Source organism: Lissotriton helveticus, chromosome 5_1, assembly GCF_964261635.1.
Source record: "Lissotriton helveticus chromosome 5_1, aLisHel1.1, whole genome shotgun sequence".
NCBI classification, from domain to species: domain Eukaryota; kingdom Metazoa; phylum Chordata; class Amphibia; order Caudata; family Salamandridae; genus Lissotriton; species Lissotriton helveticus.
The window spans coordinates 1,904,854,529-1,904,876,395 of NC_136065.1; the positions used below are offsets into that span (position 1 = coordinate 1,904,854,529).

The 21,867-nt window shown below is 40.5% G+C and overlaps 1 protein-coding gene across 2 annotated transcripts in view; it reads left to right on the top strand.

Annotated features, from left to right (window-relative positions):
* Positions 1-10,857: 10,857 nt before the first annotated feature.
* Positions 10,858-21,867, top strand: part of KLHL11 (kelch like family member 11) — an 83,091-nt gene continuing 72,081 nt past the window's right edge. The window contains exon 1 of one of the 2 annotated variants that reach the window (XM_078645442.1): positions 10,858-11,423. In XM_078645442.1, the coding sequence (XP_078501568.1) occupies positions 10,960-11,423 (464 nt within the window). In that variant the 5' untranslated portion in view covers positions 10,858-10,959. The remainder of the gene's footprint in view (positions 11,424-21,867) is intronic. The other variant, XM_078645441.1, reaches the window with a different exon arrangement.

Below are 21,867 nucleotides of genomic sequence, written 5' to 3' on the forward strand. Positions count from 1 at the left end.
GCACAAATGACACTATCTACTACCACAAAACTTACACTATAACACTAGGCCCATATCAACAATAGAGCGCTTGAATCATGAGGCGATAAGATCTAAATATAGTTGTTTAAACCATCTGCAATAATCAAGACCAGCTTGTCATTTTTAGAAAGTTTATTTTAACACATCTAGGAAAACTTAGGTTTTGGTATTTTATTAAACAAGCATTAGAAAAAGTCATAAAGAAAGATTTATTCAGTATTAATAAAAAGAGCATAAATCAAAAATTATTATTCATTAGCAAGAATAAGTAAAATTAAGCATTTTCCAAAATCCTAACTATATCTCTGTCTCTACCCTCATCACCTAATAATAAAGTAATTAATAAAAACTCTTGTCCTCACGTGTAAAGTCCATCAGCATAACATCGTCCTCCAGATTTTCTCGAGCGTAAGCCAACTATGTGTTCTCTGAACCTATTCTTACACCCTAATTTTAGCTGAGCTAACTATTTTTCACATTCCAGCAGACGAATTCTAGTTCTCCATTGGCTGAGCCACCTCGTACCACAGTAAACTGTGACACCTCTTTCTTGCATGCCCGGGCAAATTCACTAGTCCATTGTTCATTTAGAAGTCTTGGCAGCTCTCCTTAGACTGCTACATTTTGTAGCGACAGCTTCCTTTTTAACCTTGAGCTAGTCAGCTCTGAACTCCCGTGGCACGTTAGCAAACGTTAGCAAATTTCTCCAAAAAGTCATCTTTTTAGCAGTTCATTCCAAAACCTTTCAAAATAAAAGCTCAGAGGCCTTTTCCAACCTTCTTGGAATTATTTTTACTTGAGCCATTTTCATCATTAGGCCTCTCTCAGAAAGCGTCAATTTTCTGCGCCACCTTCCCTGCGTCACTTTTAAAAGGGTACTATTTTTCTGCAGCCATCTCTAAGCTTCATTTGTAAAACTATTATATAAACAAACACAAAGAATAATTAATGAAAGAAATACAGTTTGTTCTGTTGCCTCCCATCATTGCTAATAATTAACCCATTAGTCTAAATTACCTAGCAGTAAAGCACAAATAAAGCAGCATTTTATATCTACCTGTCTTCATGAATCCATAAAACCTTATGTGCACCTAGAATAGTAGAAATGACATCACATAGACAAGGGAAGCAAAATAAGCACATGCCATTATTTCAAAAACAGCTGCTATTAGTTATGACATGACAATAGACAAAATTAATTTATTATTTTCCACATACATAAGAATGCAACATAATGCACAATTATGAGCACACATGTTAATTTCCCACGTGTTCTGTAATGTAATGTAACTTTAAACTAGGTTGAATTAACACACACAGCACAAATTGTTAGCATTATTAATTTATTTATGGAAGTGTGACTTCACGGGTTTAAACAAATTTTTGTTTTCTATCCCGCTCCATCAACTCCCTCATCTGGTGATTAACAAATCACCACACCAGCACCCAAAAATTTAGCAAAAATTTTATCTAAGATGAACATGATTCAATTTCACCTGTGTTAGTATTTCTAAAGACTTATCTCGTCAGTTTATCTGCAATTCTCATATTGAGTTTTAAGAAACCCCTCTAGTTCTATTTCATTCTCTTGTGTAACATACAACTAAGCTTCAACAAAAGTGTTGCAAAAACTATAACTAATAAAATGTCAGTATCTTGCTTATCATATTAACCTTAAACTTCTCCTTATTAATTTCTCAAAGAACAACAACCTTAATTAACCAAAGCAGAATTATAATTGCATTAAGCTTGCAAAGAAAAATAAAACAAAAATTTTAAAAATTTTACCTAAATTTTCAAAAAATTTCTAACACCCCCCTTTTTCAAATTTTTTTTTTTTTTTTTTTTTTTTTTATACTCTTTAAACCTTCTAACAGTTTTTCTTCGACCTAATGTCACAAATTAATTTTTTCAGCTAACAGAATTTCTTCGACCTTGTGTCACCTAACAAGATTTCTTCAGCCTTATGCCAAAAAAAACAGAAAACCTAAAATTTAACAAGTATGTACTTCAACCATTGTCACTATTCTCTTCAATCACTTTTTGACTGTGACTATTTATCTCCATTACAGGTATCACTTCTATTTTCTTTCCTGCCTCACTTTTCTGTTCAGAATCTTTTTGACTTGATATCTCATCAATCTGCTCCTTTGATCTGTATCTCAATTTGAATTTTAGGCCTTCATTTTCTCCTTGCCAGTTATCACTTTTTCTTAGTAATTTCTTCTTTTGCTTGGTCACTTTACATTCTGTTCTCCAAGCTCCTTTTCTGAATTTTCTTATTTGAGAATCTTCATCATTCTCATCAGTTTCAGTGTCAGAAATTTCAACTTCAGACTCAGGTACTTCTTTACTCGGCAGCTTCAATCCGTTAGGAACGTCATCTTTGTAGCTGGTACTTGGCAATTCATTTTCTTCTTCAATTACCTTCAACTTCCCAGTTTCAGAATTCTTGTTCCTGCTTTCAGAGCTACTTTTCTGCTTTTCAATACTCTCCTGGTCTTGAATCACAATCTGATCACAATTTTCTTCTGCTTCTTTTTCTGGCAGATTTCCATCATTTTCTGAGTCTTCAGTCACAACTTTCAAGTCTTCTTCAATCAAGGCTTGTTTTCTTTTTATATTCTCCAGATGTCGACCAACTTGTCGATCTTCAAGATCTGGATTCTCTTCAGGCTCTTCTTCAGAATCTGAATCAGCAGTTGTGACACTATCCTCATCAGGATTTTCAGGTGTAGTTACACGAAAAGTATGGCCAGTGTCAATCCACCTCTTCAGTCTTTTGCACTTCTCTGCATTTGCTGTGACAAGACTGACTAGCCTCCTTTTCTGCCACCTTGGCACTAGACAATTTCTTTTTAGACGAACCTTTTTCCTGATTCTTTTTCCTGGTAACAGATCAAATACTTGCTCTTTTTCTCTTGTTTGTACTTCAGTTTCATCCTCATCAAACACAGAAATCATTTCATCTGATAAATTCCTGCAGTTCTTCAAATTGATGCTATCATTGATAGTCATCATTCTCTTCTCTGGTATGAATGTCTGTCTCATGACCTTGTCCATCATAATATTACGTGGACTTAAATCTGTCTTTTTATCAGTAGTGCTTCTCAGAAACATCAAAACAAGTGGAAGAACATCTGTCCACTTTGTACCTGTAGCTAGGCACAATTTTGCATCTCTGTCTTTTATAGTACTGTTCTCATGCTCCTCAACATCTGAAATTTCTGTTCTATCTGTACAATGGAGCAGTCTGTTTTCATTATGTTTTCTGTTATCTGATAACTTTGCAACAGTAATTTCATCATGTCTCATCTGAAATGTTTCAACCCATTTTGTAATCAAACAGTAAATCACAAAAATGTAGCACAGTTTGTAATGCAGTGACATCTCACAGAAATCCATTTGTAATCTGGTCAATGAACCACTCTCCTGTAATTCAGTTCCCAATCTCATAATTGTTCTCTTAATTGTGTTCGCTTGCTGATAAGTCAGACACCTCTGGTAAAGAAATTCTGCAATTTTATGGTACATTCTGTCCATATCAGTAATCATGTTATTTAGCAAAACTACTCTGTCATCTTTGTATATCCAAATCTCATCCTCATCTCGCTGTCTAAAATTTGCTCTTAACCATGTGTTTCTCAACCATGTGTTATTCTCCTCATGAGTTGCATCATCTTGTAAGTCTTTGACTCCTTGCCATGTTTCAACTACAGATGTTAGTATTAGTGAACTCAAAGCATGTTCATCATTCATTTTGTATGCTGCACATATCACGACAGCAAACTTTTCTACCAATTGAATATCATCAATCAATCTTTTAATTAAATTTGCATTTCTGAAAAGTGAACCTGCAGAAGTCAATGTTTTAATCTGTTGATCAATTGCGTTCTTCATTTTGATGTCTTCACTTAAAAGAACATCATTTTCATTCCAATATTCTGGAAGTGCATCTATTCTTTTTAGACTGTTTTCTTGTTCTTTAATTAATCCTGTATCTGTTTTCTCTGTCTGTTCATTAACAAAATTTTGCAATGGCAATGAAGCCGTGTCATTCTGCTGAACCATTACCTGTCGCTGTATTTGTAGCTGTTCATTTAACTCATTTATCTCAGTTTCCTTTTCTTTTGACCATAATTTTGACTCATCAGACTGTATCAATTTAATCAGATTAGTATCAGATTTCTCACTTACCAAAACTGAAGTCATCTCTGTTCCTTGCTGAGTTTTGATCCCTACTAGTTCAATCTCAAGTACGATAGAATAAACCTTTTCAGTTAATGGGACCTTTAAAACTGCGGAATTAATTTCATCTTTTCCCAATGTAGGCACTATCTCTGTTTCCATAATTTTCATAGACTCCTTTAAATCATTTGATGAATTTATATGATTAGGAATATTAATTCCAGATGTACCAAGCATCTCATCATGCTTTTCTGTTGCATTAATTTTAGTAAAATTCTGAACTGGCACTTTATCAGTTTGATCTGACACTTTTGGCGTTACATCAATCTGTTCTGGGGGTCTTATTGAATTCCTGTTCTGATCCATATTTACAACATCAATTGTACATGGATCTATATTTTCTACTCTGACACCTTTATTATTTATTTTCGCTAATTTGGGAATCTTTAATTTACTCTCACATTTGGCTACAACCCTTTTCATTTTCTTATACAAAGAAGACATTTTTGCTAATTAATTTGGTAAACGTACTCTCTTAATTTGCCTTGCAGTGCTTGCTGATCAATTAATTAATTAATTTAACACTATCAGGTGTAGAAAATTCTTATAACTTGGTCAATTTAATATTTCTCCTAATTTACCTGTATCACTAAATTTAATTAACCTGTAAAGAAAAATTATCAATTTGCAAAAACAGTAGCAACGCAAAATATTTATTTATAACAATACCAACATATAATCACATGTGTTTTAAATGTACTTATTTTTCACTTACACACCTTTTGCAACGTATACCTGTGGAAAAAAGAAAACCTACTCTGTTTTGCCTTAATTTACATATAATTTCTTGCTGCTACCTTGAACACAGCGCAACCTTCTAAATTACACCAGTAATTACAGTAAGTATCAAAATGTTTGGAAATATTTATTTAATTAATTTTTTTGCTGCACAATCTTACATTCCCCTTAAAACAATTTATCATCTCTTAGGAGTTTCTTTGTGAAGAGTAAGCTACAAGCATGTACTTTAATAAACTTATCACTAAAACAGTAAAATAATAATAAGCTTTTATCCCTCTTTGAATGTTGCTATTCAAAACATCTGCCTTATAAAAACAATGGAGTATGAAAAAGAACTTTTTATTTACATGTGCTTCATTGCCAGGGCATTTGACAACACTCTTTCACTAAACCAATGCCCTGTTCCCACACTGATGGGAAACCATGAGAGGACTGAGCACTATGCTCTTAAAATGTGTCTTTCCTTTAAATCTGTGCTCAATTTTGCACATCTATTTGCATATAAGGTCTGCACTGACAAGTATACAATATGACATGCAAACGCAATTTCACCAGAATTCCTGGCAATTTTAATTTTTAAAAAAAACGAAGCTCTAAGCACTAGCGCTAGAGCAAATGTAAACAATGGACATCAGCCAATCACCGCGGCTGCTATAACACGCAACCAATCAGACCACGGCGGCGCGCATCGGCCAATCACAGCATAGCTATTGCTGTGACGTATGCTGTTATTGCTTCAGTCTCTCTCCCTTCGTAAAATGCGATCCTAATACAGCGCGCAATATTCACAACACATATCATCAGCTGAGACACGCATTCTCAACTCTACTCTCCACATATGCCTCACTTAAAACGCACCATAAGCGCTTAAAACTCTTAATACGTTTTGTGAATAACTTACTATGTTACTACTCAACTAAAGACTCTCTGGATATTTTTATAACAATTTGGCAGTGATTACGCGCAGGAGTCAATTGTAGCGCGTCAAAAACCAAAGCGGTGACTTTACTAATTTTGTAGATAATTTGACAAACAGTGGCAACGTGCATCAACCAATAACAGCACGACCACTATGACATTAGCCAATCACAACGCTGCTTGCGATGTTTCAGCCATTCACAGCACGGCGGCTTATGACGTATGTAACCACCGCTGTAACTCTAACGAGCGCTGCTGCTAATGCATTCTCTCTCCCACTCTCTCCCTCGCGCGCCTGCCACACACCAGCTGCAACTTAAAAACAATAGTGCGACTAGGAAGGAAATCCAAAACGGGAATATTTACTTTGTTATCACTTATGAAATTTTATTCTAGTGTACTCGCTCGTTCAAATTATTTACTACATGCTTCTCTCTTATAAAACATTAAAGCATTGAGGAAAAAGGTGCTAAAGCGATGTTTTAACGCTTATATTTTATTATAGGACACTTATAGGACACTTATACACAGTTATAGAGCTTTGTCCAATCAGGGCGCAGCTCACGGAGCCTTAACCAATAAGGTCGCGGCCCTGGTATGACGCTGCGCGTCAATATCCAATGGGTGCGCGACTTTTTCTGTGACGTGATAGGACTTCAACCAATCAAAGCGCAGGCCCCTTCGTTACCTTTCCAAACTCGAGGGAGGCCAGCACGTTATGGAGACACAGCGTATCTATACGCACAGGCCTCGCAAGAACCCCGCTCAAAGATAGTGCGGCTCTCCTATTCGATCCACATTAGATGCCTGGTTACCAAATAACACACGGAGCTCTGCCCAATCAGAGCGAGGCTCCGTGTATGACGCGTCGTCACCCCAGCCAATAGCAGCGCTGTTTTGGTTATGACGCGACGGCGTCTCAACGAATGGGAGCGCGGCGGCTGACGCAAGCAGCCGCTGCAGCTCGCAGCTCTCCCACTCGCTCTCTACTCACTCCTCAACAGCCCCCCTCCTTCACAAAATGTACTACACTTACAAAGGACAGCGCTATTTCATTGGAAAGGAAAGCTAATGATTTAATACACTGGGGACACTTACAGAATACAAGATACTAACAATGTGCTTAAGCAAATTTTAGCACCACGCTCTAGTTAATTAGCGCACTGTCCCTGTAAGCTCAGCCAATTACTACACGGCTGCAGCTAATTTTATCACTGTTGCTACTGTAGTCTCTCCTCGCGCTCTCACTCGGCAAACAGCCCCTCCCTTACGAAATATATTCGCAATACAGCGTGTTACGCTTGTGGCATATCATTAGCTTTGTTTTTAGACTTTTGCGCGCATCTAGCAACCTAATTTGAAATACAGGGATATTTACAGTTATAACCCAATGAGCCCACAAAATCAATAGCGCGATCTACAAGAGAAGGATAGTAATAAAAAGGGAACACTTGTAAAATAAACAATATTTCGAGCATTAATCACGCTTCAGCCAATAAAAGCGCTGTATTGCTCTGACACTCCGGGAAACTTGAACCAATCAGAGCACTAGTCAATGATGACGCTCCAGACAATTCTACCAACCAGAGCGCGGCAAGCTCTGACGTAGGCAGCTGCTGCAGCTGCAGGCTCTCTCCCCACACGTTTTCACTCCTAAAACCAGCCCCTCCCTTACAATTTTCGATCGGGGCACATTTTAATGGTTTTAAACTACGGAGAACAGTATAATACTATATTTAAAGTGTGGAATGTTTATAAAATGAATACTAATCGCTTTTTACTTATTTTAACGAGTTTAATAACGTGGAATACCTTAATTATTGCCTAATTAACACAAAACATTCTAAAATGCTCCTGAATGTTTTAAAATTAGCACAGTTCACCTTTTTATAATTTTCAACTATGCTGAACACTTTTTGAATCGAATTTATTAGTGTGCAGAGCCTTTAAATGTATTTAAACACTGCACAATATCATAAAAGTCTTAGAATGGTACAGACTTTATCCTGAACTTTCCTAAGTACCTTAGAATTACTTTTGGTACATTTTAGTCAATATATAAAACGAAACACATCTGTCTGCTTCTCTAATTAGGATAGTTTACATACATTCAAGTATCCACACTTCGGAATAGACGGCGCTATTCACACTAAGGATAATTTCCATTTGTCAGTAGAGCAACTCTTACCCTACCCTTCTAACACGTAAGAATATGAACTCATTTTGCTCTGAACCCACCGCGAAGTGAAAGTTCTAAGAGTTCCACTTGAACATACCTTACAAAACAATCACGCACTTTCACACTGAAAATTCCCTAACTTCAAACACACATGAAATCCGTACAGGACTCTCACCTGTTTATAGAAATCATGCACCGTTAGCAAAATAACACCGTTATCCGTACAGGGCTCTCACCTGTTTATAGATATAAAACATGTACCCGTACAGGACTCTAACCTGTTTATAGATAATCATGCACCGACATTACCCTACCCTTCACTCAAGCTTGAATATAACTAATACTCTTATCACAGTGAGTTTTATGGAAGGCGCTTTGTCCCTATTCTCATGCTGCTCTAATTTCTTAGAAAACCCTCACTATTACAAGATTCACACCTAGCCCTAAAACTGTGTTGCACGGCGACAACACTGTATTGCACGGCGACAATACTTCTGGTACACGGCGATACCAACAGTGATACTCGGCGATATCACAGAAACAGATCAGATATTCTGCATGACTACTTTCTCATCACACAGTTTTTGTACCGGTACACACATAGCACAAAATAAACAAACTCAACATGTGTTAAAACTTAATCCTATGAATTTACCAACATATATGTATCATGCATGTAACATGTATGTCAAAAACAACATATATAAACCGTCCGATGGCTACCAGAAATTGATCCAGCGCTCTCACCAAAATATTGCACAAATGACACTATCTACTACCACAAAACTTACACTATAACACTAGGCCCATATCAACAATAGAGCGCTTGAATCATGAGGCGATAAGATCTAAATATAGTTGTTTAAACCATCTGCAATAATCAAGACCAGCTTGTCATTTTTAGAAAGTTTATTTTAACACATCTAGGAAAACTTAGGTTTTGGTATTTTATTAAACAAGCATTAGAAAAAGTCATAAAGAAAGATTTATTCAGTATTAATAAAAAGAGCATAAATCAAAAATTATTATTCATTAGCAAGAATAAGTAAAATTAAGCATTTTCCAAAATCCTAACTATATCTCTGTCTCTACCCTCATCACCTAATAATAAAGTAATTAATAAAAACTCTTGTCCTCACGTGTAAAGTCCATCAGCATAACATCGTCCTCCAGATTTTCTCGAGCGTAAGCCAACTATGTGTTCTCTGAACCTATTCTTATACCCTAATTTTAGCTGAGCTAACTATTTTTCACATTCCAGCAGACGAATTCTAGTTCTCCATTGGCTGAGCCACCTCGTACCACAGTAAACTGTGACACCTCTTTCTTGCATGCCCGGGCAAATTCACTAGTCCATTGTTCATTTAGAAGTCTTGGCAGCTCTCCTTAGACTGCTACATTTTGTAGCGACAGCTTCCTTTTTAACCTTGAGCTAGTCAGCTCTGAACTCCCGTGGCACGTTAGCAAACGTTAGCAAATTTCTCCAAAAAGTCATCTTTTTAGCAGTTCATTCCAAAACCTTTCAAAATAAAAGCTCAGAGGCCTTTTCCAACCTTCTTGGAATTATTTTTACTTGAGCCATTTTCATCATTAGGCCTCTCTCAGAAAGCGTCAATTTTCTGCGCCACCTTCCCTGCGTCACTTTTAAAAGGGTACTATTTTTCTGCAGCCATCTCTAAGCTTCATTTGTAAAACTATTATATAAACAAACACAAAGAATAATTAATGAAAGAAATACAGTTTGTTCTGTTGCCTCCCATCATTGCTAATAATTAACCCATTAGTCTAAATTACCTAGCAGTAAAGCACAAATAAAGCAGCATTTTATATCTACCTGTCTTCATGAATCCATAAAACCTTATGTGCACCTAGAATAGTAGAAATGACATCACATAGACAAGGGAAGCAAAATAAGCACATGCCATTATTTCAAAAACAGCTGCTATTAGTTATGACATGACAATAGACAAAATTAATTTATTATTTTCCACATACATAAGAATGCAACATAATGCACAATTATGAGCACACATGTTAATTTCCCACGTGTTCTGTAATGTAATGTAACTTTAAACTAGGTTGAATTAACACACACAGCACAAATTGTTAGCATTATTAATTTATTTATGGAAGTGTGACTTCACGGGTTTAAACAAATTTTTGTTTTCTATCCCGCTCCATCAGTAGGACAGCCTCAAAAAGGAGAATACTGTTATAAAACACTGGAGCAAATGCTCCACTTGTTGCATCACAATTTTTTTGGGCTGTCTATGAAATGTGACAACCACAAGTGTTCCAATAATGCATAAGAAAAAGACATGCATATACACATACTGGGAGGGGATTTGGGTCAACCCACTTTATCCACTGGTTGCCTTGCACTTTGCGTGACACACTGTTTTGATCAAATATGCACAGCTGCATACATGCAAACACCAGCAAAGGGTGAGATTTTGGAGAAAAAAATCAGGGTAAATATTTTTCGGCACTTACAATGAAATGGACGCAATTTTAGGCAAGAGACAAGTAAATCATTAATCGGTTGTTACTTCTGGCATGCACGAGCTGCCTAAACTGACGGAGTGTCCCCGTGCTGAAGAGCCACTACTTTATTTGTATATTTTTCAAAATAATTTTATTTTCACAAGATTGGAAAACATGAAAAAAATAAAAAGTACGCCTACAAAGATAGACCTATTGTCCTTGCCAAGTCTTGTTGTACCAGGTCACGCTATGACACTTCAACTTGTTTTTGGCCTTCAGCCCGTCGCCACTGCAACGTAACGTCCTGACATCACTTCCTTGGCACCCGCCGTTGCTGGGCGGTGCAGAGCTTTGACAGGATAGCAAAGATGGCGACGGTGGCAGCCTCAGGCTCACCGAAGCCACAGAGCCCCGGACCGGGGGCCGTCGAAAGCCAAGTTACGGCCTCCATGGACGAGGAGGCGGAAGCCCCAGGCGGTGCGGAGGCCGAGGCCGAGGAACTGCGCTGCCCCCGGCATTGCGCTGAGCTCTCGGCACGGCAGAATGAGCAGAGGCGTCAGGGGCTCTTCTGCGACGTGACGCTGGCCTTTGGAGAAGAGGGTCGCGAGTTTCGGGCGCACCGGTCTGTACTTGCCGCAGCCACGGACTACTTCAGCCCGCTGCTGTCTGGTCACTTTCAGGAGGCGCGTTCCGGCCGCGTGGAGATGCGCAAATGGAGCTCCGAGACTGGCCCCGACATGGAGACAGTTGAGGCCGTCATCCAGTACATGTACACTGGCAACATCCGCGTCTGCACCGGCAATGTGCACGAGGTGCTGGAGCTGGCTGACAGGTACTGGAGTAACCTCGCGTCTTTCCCTATCAGGAGACTGTACAGTAACGCTGCATGGTGTGCAAATTTGTCAGCTGGTACTATCGTGTCCTTGCGATGCTCTCAGCCAGAGCGCTGGCCACAGGTGTTTGTGGTGGTTTGGTTGAAAATGATGGTTTGACCTGTGCCTCCAAGTAACTGTCATTGTTAATCTGACACCACCTTTAATTTCCGTTCAGAGGATTTGGTGGAGGCATGTTCTAATAGTAGTAGAATATGTGGGGAAAATTCAACTTACTCAAAATTTGAGTCTAACGCAAACCTTCTTCAAAGTATTTATTAAAGGGATACAATGTTTTAATTTTGCATTGCCATTAAGTACTGACCCAGTGCTTGAAATGGAATAATAGAAGCGCAGGTATTGAAATGGAAAAATAGAAGCGCAGGTACGCTGTAATAGAGTACTTCGTTGTTTCTGAGAAGTGCCGGTACTCTCCAACTAAAAGTATTAGGTTTTTCTTGAAAAGTGCAGGTACGCTCCCTCTATAAATACAATTGCCAGTACTCAGTACCGGCTTATTTAAAGGACTGTACTGACCTGATGTCACTGCTAACAGAAAAAACTAGGAATATGGTAGAAACTGGATACGACTTAATAACATTTCACCTTTTCGTGTGTATTTTCATTTCTCTTCGTTCTTAACAGTGCAGGATGTTGGGGGGCTTCTTTTAAGTGCTAATGAGGGCTGTAAGTGGGCCGGATCCTTCTGGTGCTCAGCACCGGCAGTTCTCAAAAGTGGGCGCTGAGACAGGTCCCTATCGGCTCTCCATTTTTGCCCTCACGCTCCGGATGAAAAAAAATCTCAATTCTGCTGCAGAATCACTGCTCAAAACCTTTGATGTAACTTCACAGAGACACTTTTTAGTCTTTCACAGTCTCATCATTTGAGGACTGAAGCAATTTCATTATTATATACAACAAAGCCATAGTTGCTACTCATTTATCTGTAGGTATAATGTTATTTGTTGTATCATATATCTGGATGCAGAAAAAGCAAAATACCAGTCGGGCGGCACACAACGCTAAGATTTTTAGCTTATGTTTTTTTAAGACACGCCTTAAATTGCATTGGCCATTACAAAATCCCCAGTTTTTTTCATCCTGCTTAAAGCCCTGCTCGTGAGTATGGTCTATCTTAATGAGGTAATGGAGTTCTAAGAGCAGCCTCGGATTGGCAAGGCAGGCAGTCTGGCATCGGCTGATGGGCCTCTGGCTGAGGCCAGTTGGTGAACTGTTTTTTTGGCCTACTATGGACTCCACCCCTTTGAGACCTAACGTGATCCGCCATCGGGCCAGCCGTGAGGTGAACGGCAGCAGAAACAAAGGCAGCAGGGAAGCGCAGGGAGACTTCCCATATCGCTAACTACAGCCCCCAGCAGCACCAGGGGCGGCGCGCGCCCGTGACGCGCTAGGAGCGCCAGGAGGCGACGCTAGAAAACGCTGACCTCCCGTGAGCCCAGTGGGGGAACACCATTGAGACCTAACGTGATCCGCCATCAGGCCAGCCGTGAGGTGAACGGCAGCAGAAACGAAGGCAGCCGGGAAGCGCAGGGAGACTTCCCATATCGCGAACTACAGCCCCCAGCAGCACCAAGGGCGGCGCGCCCGTGACGCGCTAGGAGCGCCAGGAGGCGACGCTAGAAAGCGCTGACCTCCCTCTCGCCCCGCGCGGGAGCGCCCGGGGCTAAACCCGGGCAAAGGGCGGGCCCTCTACGGCCCTCATCGGCAGGAATAGACAGGGCCAGGAACGCTGCCGGACTGACGATAAAAGCCTCAACAACCAAGTAAGACAGTTGCCCTTGAGATAGTCCTTATATTTAATTTTGAAATGTTAGTCTCCTGGGTACTAGTGTTAGGATGCCAAAGAAAGGCACTGTTACTACAACAAACACTATGGAAAATTATTTGGTCCAAACTGTGCAAAAAATAAACATACAAAGGAGAGAATCTCTGGGGCTGAGCCAATCTCCAGACTTACGATGCCCGAGTCCTACCATACTTCCTCTGACTGATGACATTACACCTTTTGGAGACTGATTCCTATGACCCTCCTAGCCTCCCTACTAATCAGGGCAAGAGCAATTTATCTGAGAATGCAGTGCCTGCCCCCGAGGTATTTATTGCGGATCTTGAGAATGATATGGATATTGACTCTGACCAGGAGGTACAGGTGTGTCTTTCAGATGAAGATCAGTCCACCTCGGACCATGCCCTTCAGACCGAACGTTCTAGTGTAAAAAATCAGCCAAAGCGGGGAGGGTTGCGGTCGGGGGCAAGGAGGAAGAGGGCAATTACCCCAAAGACAATATTAAAGGACAATGGAGAGGGGAACGTCAAATATACTGTTGATGATGATTTTTTTTAAAAATTGCTGAGCTGATTGAAAGTAAAATTAAAGCTATCATTAAACCTCTAGTAGCCAAAATAGACAAACTACAAACTGAGGTTAAAAAGCTGGGAGGACAGCAGAATAAGGTAATGGGGGGGGGTTGAAAATATTACCACGTTGGTTGCTCATTTGGGCAACAATTCTGGAGGGGATGCTGCTGGTGAGGGATTAGTTGAACTGTTGCACACTAACCCCCCAGTGCAGTTACCGGTAACAAATGCTAATCAGATAGTTGGTAAAGGTGATGGGTCACTAACAGTCAATATCCCGACAGTACAGGCCCAGACAACGGACCCTTTACAATTTATAGTTGAAGCTTCACCTGTTGTATTAGTATTAGCCAACGTTCCCCCCCCTAGAAGGTGGTATAGTTGAATCATCCACTTCTTTGTCAAATAAGGCATTACAATGGCTTACAAACAATATGAAGTTAGCCCCGGGGGGTGGGGGGCCGCAATTGGCTCAGGAGATCAAGACTGCAAAAAGGGTTCCCTGGTTAGGAAACCGTCCCAAAAAATTTAAAGGGGATTGTGTGGCAGTGAGTTTTTCACATCCAGGCGTTCTGCCAAACATCCTCACCAATTTACTCCCGCCCCAACGCAGACAGGGTACTGTTGTTCCATTAACTTAAAAAAATTTCTATGGCGAACAACAGAACGTTACTTACCCTAGGACCCCTGCACCTGGGTGGGACAAAAATTGGGTCATGAACAACAGATGGGGCCAAGATCGAAGTTGTAATACTGCAAATCATCCTGCTCACTCAGTTTACCAAAATCCTTTTGAACAACCTCTTTTATTGTCTAATCGTTATGCCCCTTTATCCTTTTTGGATCAAAACGATTGACTTTCGCCTAAACAAAATAGACATGAAGGGAATTATGTACCTGTACTTAGTATGCTTACTTGGAACATTGCAGGAATCGAGGCAAAAGTAGGAAACCCGGCATGGTCAGATTTTATCTGCAAGTTCGACATTATTGCATTTCAAGAAACCTGGGACAAAAAAAATAGTTTTTCATTGGATGGCTATAGTCACTTTTGTATCCCAGCAGTGTTCAGTGTTGCAGGAAGAGCCAAGGGAGGCCTGTTGTTTCTTTTTAAACTAGACATAAAAGGCTGCCTGAAGAAATGTGATTCGGGCTCAGATCACGGTCTAATTGTTGAACTTTCCTTAGCAGAACATCCTAATATTTTATTTATAAATTTTTATAATGCCAATGCATCTGACTGTACTTTACAAAGTCTAGATAGATTGGATCAGTTTTTGTCAGTCTACAGTGACAATGTAAATTCCTTTGAAATCATTTTCTTGGGGGATTTTAATATCCACCCCTGTACGTTAATGTGTGTTTGCGATGAAGAAGAACCCCCTCCTAACTGCTCGCCTATCCATCTTGAACATAATAAACAGGGGGAATGTTTAGAAAATTTTCTAGGAAGATGGAACTTGTATGAGTCTGGGTGTGGGGAGGGGGGGATAGGGTCCCTACCTTTAAGGGAACAGACATTGGCTCTATTATTGATTATATATTCATTTCATTGTGTTTTTTAGATAAGGTTTTAATGTATAAAACTGTGGTTTCTGTTTTTAGCGATCACAATCCTGTTACCTTGGATTTAGTAATCATTGATCTTATAGGGCGAAAAGATGGTCCTCGCGACAACAGGTCAGCACTCAAAGTCAAAGACCAGGGTCGCAGATTGAAATGGGATAACATAACCCCAGAATCCTTTGTACAAGAGGTACTCTCTGATGCTGAGGACGAGGTTGGTGTGTGCTTATCTAGTGAGGCTCACAATAGGGAAGTGGTACTTGCCTTTGGTAGCATCTGCAGCAAGATTAATCAAAGACTGCTTGTTGTTCCAACAATGAAACCATTGCCCATTAAAAGATGGTTTGATAGCAGATGCTCAAAAGCACACTTTGCGTTAAGTGCTCTGAAAGCTGTTCCGAAAGTCCCTGCACTTATTACTACTTGTAGAGTCCGGTATAAAAAAACTATAGCAGATAGGAAAAAGGAGATTAAAGACGAAGCTTGGTCCCAGTTATCAGATCCCGCGGTATTGAAAAATAGTGGAGAATTTTGGAAGATTGTTAACCAACCTTTATTTACAGGGGAGGAGAATTCCCCCCTTGAAACTAATATACCTGATGAAGGATGGATAAAACACTTCAGTGGCATTTATTCTAACCACAGTAGTGGAGGTCCTGGGGGTCTGGTTCGCAGTGTAGCCAATGGAAACCAATTGAACTTTGAGGTAACAGAGGTTTTACAAGCAATAGACTGTACTTTGAAGAAAAATGCACCAGGACCTGATGGTGTTCCTGCTGACGCCTTTAAATGCTTCCCTAATTTATGGTCTAGATTACTTTGCAGGGTCTTTAACGCATTAAGCCATGATAACATACCAGAGTCATGGAAAACCTCAATAATTATCCCTGTATTTAAAAAGGGAAACAGGCAGGATCCTGCATGTTATAGACCAATCTCATTGATTGACTCATTAGTTAAAATTCTAGGAAGAGTCATATTAGTAAAATTAAATGAGTGGGCAACTGAAAAAAGTATTCTGACCAATGTGCAATATGGATTTAGACCCAAAAGAAGTACTCAGGACCAATGTCTCAATCTGCACATGTTGATAGAGAAATATACCAGGGCCAAGGAGGGGTCCATGTACCTTGGTTTCATGGACCTCTCCTCTGCCTGTGACATGGTTAACAGATCAAAGCTTTGGTCAATATTGCTGGAAATGGGCTTGGATAGGACAATTGTTAACTTATTGGCTGACTTGCACTCGGGCCTTACAGCTAAAGTTAGAGTTACCACGGGCGGAAGGTGTACTGAGGCCTTTGCTTCAGAAAAAGGGGTCAGACAGGGGTGCATACTTGCACCCCTTCTGTTTACACTATACGTGAATGCTTTGGAACCCGTCCTGAGAGACGTGACCCCCGACATTCAGCGTGCAGGAGAGCAGGGGATCCCTGTTCTCCTTTACGCGGATGACGCGGTGCTTCTCGCACGTACCGGGGTGGGGCTCCAACGCCTTTTGGACGCCTTTGAATCCTTTATGGGCTCACTTGACTTAAAAATAAACGCGAAGAAATCCCAAATTATGCTTACGGGCAGCGCAGCAAGGAAAAACTGTCACAATTTTTTTTCTGTGGACAGGAGAAGCTTGCCCGAGTAGCTTCCTTCCCTTATTTAGGGATTACATTCGATGAAAAGGGAAATTGGGGACCCCAGCTAAAGAACAGAGTAACCTCGTTAGCAAGAACATCTTCAGCTCTCCAGGGTTTCTCCAAGAAACTGGGGGCCAGGCCAATTGCAGCCATAATGAAAATTTATAAGGCTAAATGTATCTCAGTGGCATCTTATGGCAGCTCTATTTGGGGTTACAGGGGACTAGATTCCCTACAGATCATGGAAAATAAATTCTTTAGATCTGTTCTTGGTGTCCCACAATCGACTCCGTCCTACACTGTACATTTGGAACTTGGGGAAGGCTACATCACAGATTTGATAAAAACAGCACCTTTAGTAGCATAGCTGAGGATGTGGCTTAACAAGGAAATCCCTTTAAACCACATTATAATGAAAGACTGCCTGTGTCTGGACAAAGTTAACAATATTAAGTGGTTGACTTACATTAAGGAAAATTTTTCTAAGTTGGGCAGACCAGAGTTATACTCTGTAATAGAGTCTATAACACCCAAAGATATTGCGCTCATAAAGTGTGCAATGAGAGACCTCCTATCCTTGGAGAGAGAAGAGTGTGAGCTGAAAAAACCAAGTGTTAGGGTCAGTCTAATATCATCTATACCTGACGGCCCAGAAAACTACTTGAATATGGTGACTCACCCTTACCACAGGTTTATTTTAACTCGCTTTCGTTTTAATCTGATACATTTTAAGCTTGGTTTTTATCCTGTATGGAGTACTCCAGAAAAAGCGCCACCATGTTCCTGTGATCATTTCTCCGAACAAAATACTATGCACCTAGTAATGTTTTGTAGTCATTACGTAGGGGCAAGGAGGAAGTTCCTGGTGCCCATTCTTAGGGAGGTTGGTTTTGTTCAAGTTAAACCTGCTCTTATTTATTTACAGCTTCTGCAGACTCCTAGGATTATGTTCCATGTGGCCAGTTTCCTAGTGAGTGCTATTAGGAGCAGGAATATTAGATTAGAAAAAAATATGGTAACCCCCCTTAGTAGCACAAATTGTGTTCTATAAAAGGCACCCTGTAATTACAATTGGATTTGTAACAGGGGCATTTATGGCTTCAGATATGTCTGTTTTTCTGGGGCTTTTATGTATTTTGTACTTTGCACTTTTGCACTTTATAATGACATGATATGTGATATGCTGTATGATTTTTATTCATCTTGTATCTTAATTGTTTTTAATGTGTGTATTTATTGCATATGTATTTTAAATAATTTGTACCTTGCCATTGTCTTTATATGATATTAAGTTATCGCAATAAAGTATTTTGACTGACTGACTCCACCCCTGGTGCACAGCGTCAAAGGCTTTTGTTACAGCCATAGCAAACAGGCCCTCCCATGCACATGAAGTCATGCCAGCAGGCCAATGTCCGAGGCAGAATGACAATGGACTGCTCCATTCCGACTGTCACAGCCTGAGCTGTGCCTGCCTCCCTTCCCTCCTGGTGTGACAGTCTGCAAAGAGCTACTGAAGGGAAGCCATTAGCACTTACTTTTCAGGGGACTGCAGCAGTGGAGAGGACTGGAGCAATGGGTGGTGGGGGTTGGTGAGGGCCAGCAAGGGAGCTCCTCAGTTTTATTTTGTCCTCCTCCACTCCATGCAAGCAACGTAGATATCAGGCTCTACGCTTCTCCTTTGTCTCTGAGATAACAATTACTTTAGTCAACCGAGACATGTTGTGGCCATAGTTGACTTTGAAACTGGGAAACTAGGTTCAAGTCTAGCGTCAATTCAACATCCTGTGATTCTGGGCAATCACTTAATCTACATGAACCTAATTAAAAAAAATATATATATATATGACCCTATGTAATGTTTTCTGGTGCTCACATAAAGCGCTCCAATGCCTCTGGGCCTAGTTCCAGCTTTTTAAAACTGCATAAAAGGATTGCGACACTATTTTTTTGTTTCTTTTTGCATTTTCACACTAACATCATTCCCTTTCTCAGAACGTACATGTGATGCTAGCCGCAAGTAAAACAAAAAATACAGATGCACCTTTCACCAGTCTCTGAACATTGGAGGGCCTCTTTTAAGTACTGCAAAAAATAAAATGAATATCCTTAAGGGAGTGTAAAAGGCAGTTTAGGTCTGTGCCATATCCTGTTCCCCAGTGAACATTAATCGAAACATCCACAGCAAACGTATGATGAAAAACAATTAAAATTAGTTCCTAGTATTGTTGATAATTATTTGCTTCTAAAGTATATTTTTTCCATTGGAATGTTAATTTCCGTACTGGCCCTATAAACTTTAAAATACTTTTATTACCACAAATGTTTCTCATTATTTAGCTCCATTATCCTAACCAATTAGTGTATTGCATAAGGTTGCGATCTGCAAATATGGGACGACATCTTTTTTTTTTTTTTGGCTGCCCGGACTGATTTGTGGCCTCAATCCAACCCTGTCTAAGTGGCACTGTTGGAAGTGGGTTGAAGCTATGTGGATGCATCTACTGTGGCGCTGTACTTCGGTGTTAAATACACAAGACTTCCATTGATGTTTTTACAAATTGATTTTATTTGTTTCGGTATTATTTCAAAACTAGAACTTGCTTTATAGGTTCACTAATGATCTCCATCATGTTATGTATCTTTCTGTCAATCAAATGGTGTGTGAATATAAAAATGGCATGAAAACTTAATGTTTGTCATGTAAGAAAATGATTCATAAGCTGGTTGCAGAATGCATTAACAGTTCAGTCAAGATGGCGACTGTGTAAGTCTGTGTGCCAGTGACCGAATACAATGTCAGTTGGCCCTATTAGGTCATTTGGGCATTGGTGAGTCCCCGTATGGCCAGAGTGCTTCCATCTTTAACACGTCTAGAAAAAACAAATCCGTATTGGATATAATTACTTTGGTACCATTTGGCACAAATTCGATTGCCACTCGATCTGTCGTCAGATGGCAATTCTACTTTTGCAATCGTGAATGAGACCGAATCCCTGAATGTGCTGCTCGTAGTAGTTGTGTCCTGGTGGGAAAACTGAAGTGGGGTGAAAGGATACAAAACGCTACCTGGGTATAGATGGTTCAGACCTGTGCAGGATCTTACAACATTGCTCAGTGTGATGTGTACCTGTCAAAATCTTAGACGCCTGACTACAGGGAACTCGCAAGGGCCTTATTTTTTATGCCTATATCTTGCCACTCAGTGGTAATTGAAACGTCTGTTTTGTTATTCCAGATGTAAGCTAATGATGGAGAGCATGGTGGTGCTATTGGACACGGGAAGAGGCTATAAGTGTTTGCTTTTATCAGAGAAGTGTACATTTGGGCGCACCATTATTTTGATGTAAAATCGGACCTTTTCCTGAATGTTTTTCTTAAATCTCGTGATGAGGCCAAGAGTGGGTCCTATATTTCTGTGTTGTGAGGCCAAACGTGGTGAAAGCCTACATTTCCGCCTCTGCTTGGTCAGAACAATGGCCCCCTTTTTTGTCTACATTCTATCAGACGGCTTTTATCTTACCAGTTTATTTTATTGTAGCCATACTAATGATGTTGGTTGTACAAACATGTCCAGTAACCTAACCTGTATAAAAATAATAGTGCCAGTGCTGTTTTTAAATCGATATATTTATTTTTTAAATACATTGGGAGGACTGCCAGTATTTTGCCACAATTCATTCTGTGTGCTGGGCACGGGATCTGGCCATAGACCTGCAATATTTACTAAGTAGCCACAAGTGCATTTGAGGCTGAACACCGAGCCCCCCCCCCTCCCCACCCCCCCCCCCCCACACAATCCCCTCACGCCCCTGATCTTGAACGGCCCATGCCTTTCCTTAGAGGAAGTGAAATCTGGGGATAAGGTTCCAGGAATCCAGACTCCAAACCTTTTACTGGGCCATTAGGAATTGCATTAAGAATATAGCTACGATTGTCAGACACTAATAACTTAGAACTGTTTAAACCTTTTGGAGTTATATAAATTTGCCTTGACAGGTCCTTACATATAGCAACTTGATAATCTGTAGCCATAACCTGCTGATTGGTCCCATGAAGCAGCCCTTGGACTCCTGCTTGCGCAGTAACAATAATGGCCTTAGCATAACGTTATCTCCCAAAGCTTTCACTTGATCATCAGGCTGGGAGGATGGTGGGTCTATATATTTCAGTGTACAATAATTTAATAAAATAGTGAAGCAGTCTTTTTTTTTTTTTTTAATTGTTGCCGTTTTTAGGTCGAGCGACCTATCTCAATGCGCATGCGCATTGAGCGGGAGCGAGATATATAGGGGCTTAAATAAGCTTTACCTAGACTGGCGATTGACTGGCGATTTGATGCTGTGCCCGTGCGCTTTTAGGTCAATGCGCAAGCGCATTGACCTAAAATGCGCGTGCACATCATCAAATCGCCAGTTAATCACCAGCAGCACTCCTCCCACACCTTTGAAGTGAAGCTTAGCTTCACTTCAAAGGCCCCGGCTGCTTCACACCCTCATGCCGCTCTCCCCGCTCCGCCCCCTCCCCTGCCCGCCATGTCGCATTTCTCCTCCCCCCTCCCCACAGCAATGCCCTCCGCCGGCCGTACTTTCACTTTGACGGCCGCAGGCCGTCTCTCATGTTTCTCCTTGTCTTGTTATGGCAGCTGCTGTGTGGACTCAACTTTGACGGCCGCAGGCCGTCTCATGTTTCTCCTTGTCTTGTTATGTCAGCTGCTGTGTGGACTCGCAGCTGGCATGCCAAAACCAAGCCGGTGTCTACCTATTTGCACCTCTTCCGTGCCCTGTGCCTGAACCTCTAGTCCACCAACACCATCTAGCTAACCCAC